Source organism: Tamandua tetradactyla, chromosome 20, assembly GCF_023851605.1.
Source record: "Tamandua tetradactyla isolate mTamTet1 chromosome 20, mTamTet1.pri, whole genome shotgun sequence".
In the NCBI taxonomy this organism is placed as follows: domain Eukaryota; kingdom Metazoa; phylum Chordata; class Mammalia; order Pilosa; family Myrmecophagidae; genus Tamandua; species Tamandua tetradactyla.
This window is the reverse complement of record NC_135346.1, coordinates 7,459,084-7,467,176: the sequence shown is the minus strand read 5'-3', so window position 1 is coordinate 7,467,176 and position 8,093 is coordinate 7,459,084. Positions and strand designations below refer to the sequence as shown.

The following is an 8,093-nucleotide window of genomic DNA, read 5'->3' as shown; positions in this document are numbered from 1 at the left end:
TGCAAGAAGCAGCTGTCTCGTGCAAAACTCCCTTACTCAACCTTCTCAGTTGCATTCTTAGATAAACTTTCTCCAGCAGTTACAACCTTGCATAACCAAGGCAGCAGAAAACCTTGCATAACAAAGGCAGCAGATAACCGCCCCTGGGAAGTCCCGGGTTGTTTTAGCCTGATGGGGCCCATAACTCTTTTCTTTATAAAATCCTTCTTTACATAAGAAAAGTTAGCTACTGTTAAGTTTTATAAAATCCTTCTTTACATTCCCCACTCCTTTTTGTACATATCTCTAATCTTAGAGATTTTCTGGGTTATTTAATACTGAGTACTGTTGTCTGATGAGCATTAGTTTGACATTTCCAATCTGCCCCTGTAAAAACTGTATAATTTTATTTAGAATACATGGTCTTATAGTCATTATTAAAAGTAACACAGTTAAGGGCCCAGTGAGAGCAGATAATAGCGTTGTCAACCAGGGGGACTTAGTAAACCAAGATTTAAACCACCCCTGTTGCGCCTCTCGTTCTTTTTGTCTTTCACGAAGGCGCTCTCTGAGTTTTGTCATGGACTCTTTAACAACACCAGAGTGATCCGCATAGAAACAGCACTGTTCTTTTAAAGCTGCACATAGTCCCCCCTCTTTGAGGAAAAGTAAGTCAAGTCCCCGCCTATTCTGCAGAACTACTTCTGAAAGGGAGGTTAGAGAGTTCTGAAGGGCTGAGACAGATCTTTTTATTTCTTTTAAGTCTTGATCCATCGCGGCCTGTAATTGACTGGTTTGTTGATTGCTATGTACAATGGCAGCAGTCCCCGTGCCTATACTGGCAGCGACAGTTACCCTCATAAGGACTGCTAGAGTTATTGAGATTGGTTCTCTTTTGTATCTGATTTGGCTTATTAGTGTAGTTTCTAATTCTGTCTCTGAATGATAGAGAATTCGGGGGTATATAGAAACTAATACACAATAGTTGACAGAGTTGTTAAAAACCTTTGTAGATACACAAGGGGTAATTCCAGTGTTACATGCCCACTTTAAACTTGGGGGAGGTTGAAGGAATTTATCATTATTTTGGGTTTGATTAATGGTGGCACATAAGATTTTAACGTGGGGAGGAGGGTTACCTATACAAGTTCCTTGTCCCGTAACTTCAGACAGGGTGAGTTTATGGTCGCTGTCCCAGTCGCAAGACGTGCCATTAGGGAGGATGGTATATGACTTATTTATAGCTATTCTTTCATAATAGGGTGGCAAAGCTGACAGGCAAAGCCAGCATGACTGGGTGAGATTAGCTCGGGAGTGATTGAGGGCAGAAAAGGCTCCTAGAATTAGGTTGTATAATCGGTCACCAGGAGTCTCTGGATTGTAGGGAGAAGTACTATTGGGAGTTGGAAGGGGGGAAGAAGTGGGAATTAGGGAGCTATTGCTAGGCCTTCCTGGGGGCGTAGGCTTCGCACGAGGCCCTGGGTTTTTCATAGTCAGAACAGGGTTGGGGCCTACCCTGATAGCTTTTTGGGGAATTTCTTCCTTTTTAATTAGTATTAGCCTCCCCCTGTCTGTGCCGGCTTCGTAGAATCTGGTTCCCCAGGTCTTTCCAGTTATCCAACTATCGTCTGAAGGGTTAGTGATATTAAGCCAAACTTTATCACAAGGGTTGTATGAGTAATCTGTTTTAAGACTAGCACCTGTGGCGTGGGCCTTGAGACGCTCCCTGAGCCACCCTTCAGACCCACAGCCTCCGCGGTTAGTACAGTTCCATTGGAATCTTATTTTGAGGAAGGGGTCACCTGAGGTTGTCCATTTTGTTGCTAAGGTTTCACAGCCCCAGTAGGCACAATAATAATGTCTTGGGCTGTTACAATAACTTCTACCCGGATTGGATGCAGGGCATAGATAAATGGGGGTCAGGTCACAACAGGGTTTATTCTCCAGAGTGGTAAGATTACAAGGGGGTACCAGGAACGAAGGCTCCCCTGCTCCCTCCCAAGTTTTTATAGTCTTCCCATTTTCCCATCTGGATATTGTCCATTTCCAAGGCTTATGCGGGTTGGAATTGGGTTCCCCTGGGGGAAGGAGGAGAAGAAGTAGTAACCCTACGAACCCGCAGCTTGAGAGGATTGTCAGTCCTTTCCAGTTTCCACTGGGACTCAGAGGGCGAAGGCACAGGTTTGAGATGAGACGCATGGATCCAGGATGCGATGCCATCGACCTTGACTGCGGTGGGGGTGGTCAAGAGTACTTGATACAGTCCTTTCCAGCGAGGTTCAAGAGTCTGTACCTGGTGGCGGCGGACGTAGACAAAGTCTCCCACCTGATATTGATGCTGAGTTCTGTTATCTCCTGGCTGGTAGGAGGTGGAGAGCTGCCGCCACAGGAACCGCTGGGCTTTTTCCAAGGCTCGCAGCCTGTCAAGCAAGGGGGTATGGAGGGAACTATTAATCTCTAGAATGGAGGATATGTCTTTGACTGGAGGTGGCGCTCCATACAAGATTTCATAAGGGGTTAGATTACACATGAGAGCAGAGGGGGTATTCCGGGCCCTGAACAGGGCATAAGGCAGGAGCATGGTCTAATCCTTCAAGCCAGTCTCTATAGCTAATTTGGTTAGGGTCTCTTTAATTGTCCTGTTCATTCTTTCTACCTGCCCTGAACTTTGGGGTCTGTATGCGCAATGCAATTTCTAATCAATCCCCAATATCCTGGCCACACCCTGACTTACCTGGGTTACAAATGCGGGTCCGTTATCTGACCCTATTACCTTTGGTAGACCGAACCGGGGAAAAATTTCTTCCATAATCTTCTTGACTATGACCTGGGCCGTTTCTCTCTTAGTTGGGTAGGCTTCAACCCATCCTGAAAAGGTGTCTACAAAAACTAGTAAGTATTTAAGTCCATACTTTGCAGGTTTAATTTCAGTAAAGTCGACTTCCCAGAACTGCCCAGGTCGAGTTCCCCTTAGTCTTTTTCCGTTAGGAGCTTTGGTGGGGTAGGCGTTCACAATTTGACATGCCTGACATTCTCTGGCTACGCGATCTGCCAGTTCTTTCCTTTTTGAGGCTGCCAGAGGGTACAATTCCCTCTGGTCTTGCAGGAGCTGCTGTAGTTTCCCTGTCCCCAGGTGGGTGAGCTTATGGACCTGCTGTATGTAAGCTAGGGCTTCCGATTCTCCTTGGGGTGTAACCTCAGATAGTGTTTCAGGGGGTTGCTGGTTTTCTTTGGTTATTAGGACCAAGTTTACAGGGTCCCTTAATGCTGCCGCTTTTGCTTCTTCATCTGCTCGCTTATTACCCATGGTTATTGGGTCTGAACTTCTTTGGTGGCTAGCACAGTGGACAATTGCTAGTTCTTTGGGAAACATGACTGCTGCCAGGAGTTTAAGAATTTCCTCCTTGTGTTTGATTTCTTTACCAGCTGAGGTTAATAGCCCTCTTTGTTGGTAAATTGCCCCATGTACGTGGGCAGTAGCAAAGGCATAACGGCTATCTGTATAGATAGTCGCTCGTTTTTCTTTTGCTAATTCTAGAGCTTTTGTGAGGGCAATTAGTTCAGCTTTTTGGGCAGATGTTCCCTCCGGGAGGCTAGAAGACCAAATAACTTTTGTCCCACTGACTACCGCTGCTCCCGCTCGCCTCTTACCGTGTTGGAGAAAGCTGCTTCCGTCCGAAAACCAGGTTACCTCCGAGTTAGGTAATGGTTGGTCTTTTAAGTCTCTGCGGATTCCGGTCTCTTCAGCTAATATCTCTTGGCAAGTGTGCAGCACAGGTCCCGCGGTCTCGTCCGGGAGCAGGGTAGCCGGGTTTAAAGCTGATGGGGCCCCAAAAGTCACCCTGTCTTTGTCTAGGAGGATGCTCTGATAGTGGGTAATTCTGGCATTTGACATCCATCTATCTGGAGGTTGGCGGATTATGCTCTCCAGGGCGTGAGGGGCTATTATGGTCAGCTTCTGTCCTAGAGTGAGTTTGTCTGCGTCTTTTGCCAGGAGGGCAGCTGCCGCGATGGCCTTGAGACAGCGTGGCCATCCGCTGGCAACTGAGTCTAATCGCTTGGACAGATAGGCCACCGGTCTCTTCCAGGGGCCTAAAGCCTATGTTAGGACCCCTCTAGCCACGCCTCTCCTTTCTTCTATGTAGAGCGTGAAAGGTTTATTCACGTCTGGGAGGGTTAAAGCTGGAGCTGACAGGAGCGCTTTCTTAATGCTGTCGAAAGCTTCCTGCTGTTCTATTCCCCACTGGAAATCAGCACTCCCTTTGAGCAAGGGGAATAATGGGGCAGCAAGGGCTGCAAACCCTGGGATCCACAACCGGCAGAATCCCGCTGTCCCTAAGAACTCTCGTAGCTGCTTTCGGGTCGTGGGCGGGGGTATCTGTGTTACAGTTTTCTTTCTAGCCTCAGTGAGCCATCGCTTTCCATTCTTAAGAGTATATCCCAGGAAGATTACTTCCCTTTTACAGATTTGGGCCTTTTTGGCCGAGGCTCGGTACCCCAGTGCGGCTAGCTCACTTAACAGTTTCGGGTTCCATACTCACAGTCCTCCTTAGTGTCTGCTGCCAACAGTAAGTCGTCCACATATTGTAGCAAGGTGACTCTGGGATGCTGAATTCTGAAGGAGCTTAAGTCTTTATGAAGAGCTTCGTCAAAAATGGTGGGGGAGTTTTTGAACCCCTGGGGCAAGCGTGTCCAAGTCAGTTGGTTCGAGGATCCCGTCTCTGGATCGATCCACTCGAAAGCGAACAAGGGTTGACTGTCCTTATGCAAGGGCAGGCAGAAGAAAGCATCTTTTAGATCAAGCACAGTATACCAAGTCTTTTCAGGATGGAGAGTGCTGAGCAGGTTATAGGGATTTGGCACCGTAGGATGTATATCCTGCACTCTGCTATTTACTTCCCGTAAGTCTTGCACCGGTCTATAGTTTCTAGTCCCTGGCTTTTTGACCGGCAATAAGGGAGTGTTCCAGGCTGATTGACAGGGCTTAAGTACTCCCAAGCCAAGGAATTTCTCTATATGGGGCTTGATTCCTTCCCGGGCTTCCTTGCTTAAGTAGTATTGTTTTACCCGAATTGGAGAGGCGGTGGGCTTTAGGGTCACTACTACTGGGGGCTGATTGACTGCCAACCCTAACCCGGCAACTTCTGCCCAGGAATTAGGGAATTCTTCAAGCCAGGCCTGAGGAATTGAACTGTGGAGCTGTTCTGGTTTTATGTACAGCTGATATTCTTCTTCGACTGGCAAGGTGAGGGCAGTTATTACAGGTTGGCTTACTAGCGGGTTTAAAAATTCCACCTTTGGCCCCTTAGGATTGAAGGTGATTCTCGCCCTTAGTTTAGTTAACAAGTCTCTTCCCATAAGCGGGGCAGGGCACTCAGGAATGACTAGGAAGGAGTGTTGAACCCTCCCCTTCCCCAGGTCCATGGTTCTTTTAGTAGTTCAGGCGCGGTAGCGACTGCCATTTGCTCCCCGCACTAAGGACCTTTTTGTAGAGAGTGGGCCTATAGGTTCTTGGAGGGCCGACACTACTGCTCCTGTGTCGACTTCAAAATTAATTGGTACCCCCTCCACATTAAATTTTACCCTGAGCTCGGGGAGGGGTGCCGAGCCCTGACTCCCCTAGTCCTCACTTTCTAGAGCCAATGTGGCCGGTTGTTGCCAATTTGGGGGCCTAGTACCCCTCCGTTTTTTTTTTTTTTTTTTTTTTTTTTTTTTTTTTTTTTTTTATTACTGAACCAATTTATTTATGCAAAAGCATAAAAACAAGGAAAACTCAGGTTTTCGCCCAATAAAATTAAGTCCAACTATTCAGAGAGGATGACTTCTTCACCTTAAAGGTGCTAGTGAATGTGGCACAGCATCAACATGTGTGCCATCATGTATGATTCCTTACAGACCCAGCTTGGTTCTTCTCCAATGTCTCCTCTTGGAGTTGTACCTGATTTTATTGCCAGTTTTCATTCGAATCCATTGAGGAATTGGACGATTCTGTTTTTGTTTCTTGGCCAGGAATCGCTTGATTCTAAAAGTCTTATGAGAAGACATGTCGAAGGTAACAATCAAGCCCGCACACAACGATGGCGGACGAGGAGAAAGACCCCCTCCGTTTTTTCGGACAGTTTTTGGCCCAGTGCCCAGTTTCTTTGCAGTAGGCGCACTGGTCTGGACTAAGAGGGGTACAATAACGCCGACCAGAGGGATTTTCTCCAGCTCGTCCTCTACCTTCAGTGTTTCTTTCAACTACTGTGGCCAGGATCTTTGTTAATTCTTTTGTTCTCCTTTTCTCTCTTACCAACTCTTTTTCCTCTCTCTCTCTCTCCTTTGTTCTTTTTCCTCCTCTGTTTCTCTCTTATAAAACACTTTTTCAGCTTCTTTGACTAAATCTCGCAAGGCTAGGTCCTGCAACCCCTCTAAGCGCTGCAGCTTGCGTCTAATATCTGGAGCTGATTGGCCGATAAAGGCCATGGCCACTGAGGCTCTTTGATCCTCCGATTGAGGGTCAAAGGGAGTATACCTACGGTATGCTTCCATTAGTTTTTCTAAAAAGACTGAGGGCGATTCGTCCGCTCCCTGAATAACTTCTCTTACCTTGGCCAAATTGGTGGGCCGGCGTGCGGCTGCTCGGAGACCCGCTACTAGAGTCTGGCGATAGATGGACAGATGCTCCCTACCTTCAGAGGTGTTCGGGTCCCAATTAGGGCGGCGCAGCGGGAACCGATCGTCGATGACATGCTGGAGTTGGGTGGGTCTCCCGTCTTGTCCAGGAACTTGTTTCCTGGCTTCCAGTAGGATCCGATCTCGCTCCTCCGTGGTGAAGAGAGTCCCCAGGAGTTGTTGACAATCATCCCAAGTGGGCTGGTGAGAGAACATAAGGGACTCCACCAATCCAGTCAGCCTAGTGGGAGCCTCGGAAAAAGGAGGGTTATTATTTTTCCAATTATATAAGTCAGAGGAGGAAAAGGGCCAGTATTGTAGAGCGGGCATTTTTCCCCCGTGTCCGTCATCCACTGGAGGCCCGTACGGTCTGAGGGGGAGAGTGACCGCCACATCAGATGGGCTTAGTGCTCGTCTGCTTCGTGTACTATGTGCCGGTCCTGGTTCATCTGGGATCGTCTGTTGGTGAACCTGCGGAGAGGAAATGGAAGAGGGCGGGGAGAGAGAACTAGAGGAGGGAGAAGGTGAGCTAAGAGAGGGGGGGTCCTGTACCGGAGCTGAAGGGTAGGGAGGAGGGGAAGAAGGACCTGCATCGAAGAGGATTAGATCCGATTGGGATTCCGGTAGGACTGCAGGAGACAAAGAAGGATAGAGTTTCGGAGCTTGAGAAGGACCCGGCACCTTGATTGGGAGTACAGAGTGAGAGTCATGTTGACCAAGAGGAGTAAGAAACGGCTTTACCCATGGAGGTGGGTTTTCACACAGGTCCTGCCAAACCATGATGTAGGGCTGCTGGTCCGGGTGGCCATACGGGTCAGGGCGGAAGATGACAGACTTGACGGCCCGAATCAAGGGTAGATGAAAAGTTCCTTCACGAGGCCATTCCACGTTAAAGGAGGGCCACTCGGCCGAGCAGAAGGTCTGCCATTTGCCTTTCTTTACAATAAGAGATAGATTCTGACCTCTTTCCCTGACCTCCGACCAGTGTCTTAAGGTCAGAGAAAGTGGAGTCGACATTCCCTGACCCATTTTTGGTAAAACAAAAACAATTCCTAACACACAAATACAGACAGACACACACAGAGCCGGCACACCACGTTTACACAGTTTCAGAGACACAGCTCAGACTGGCCCGATGACTGTGATCGAGTCTCCCCCCGTCAGAAGGGAAACAGAATCAGAGTCGGCCCTGTAGGAAGCCTCCAGGCGTCCCCGGAGGTCCCCCAATCCCGAGGCGTCCCTTGGGAGAGTGACCTGCAACCCCGGACACGTCTGTCGGTTGCAGTCGGGGAGTGCTCACGCGACTCCCCGACAGTCACTGCCAGTCTGACAGACTAAGCGATTGCACTTCAGACAAAAAAGGCCTTACTTACCCCGAGAGAAAGAGCTGTTGGAGCCTTCCCCTACGAAGAGCCGATCTCGCTGGGGCCTCCAAATGTAAGAATTTGAAAATTTTGCCA

General features: G+C 48.4%; 2 protein-coding genes across 2 annotated transcripts; both read right to left on the bottom strand.

Annotated features, from left to right (window-relative positions):
- Positions 1 to 1,928: 1,928 nt before the first annotated feature.
- LOC143664898 (uncharacterized) lies at positions 1,929 to 7,662 on the bottom strand. The gene is given in 4 exon segments (XM_077138323.1): positions 1,929 to 4,503; positions 4,506 to 5,659; positions 6,078 to 6,303; positions 6,306 to 7,662. Coding segments are annotated over 4 exon segments (5,208 nt in total). The 3' UTR covers positions 1,929 to 2,032.
- Positions 5,688 to 6,074, bottom strand: LOC143664897 (large ribosomal subunit protein eL39). Its single transcript, XM_077138322.1, has one exon. The coding sequence runs from the start codon at positions 6,022 to 6,024 to the stop codon at positions 5,869 to 5,871; it is 156 nt and encodes a 51-aa protein (XP_076994437.1). The 5' UTR covers positions 6,025 to 6,074; the 3' UTR covers positions 5,688 to 5,868.
- Positions 7,663 to 8,093: the final 431 nt, after the last annotated feature.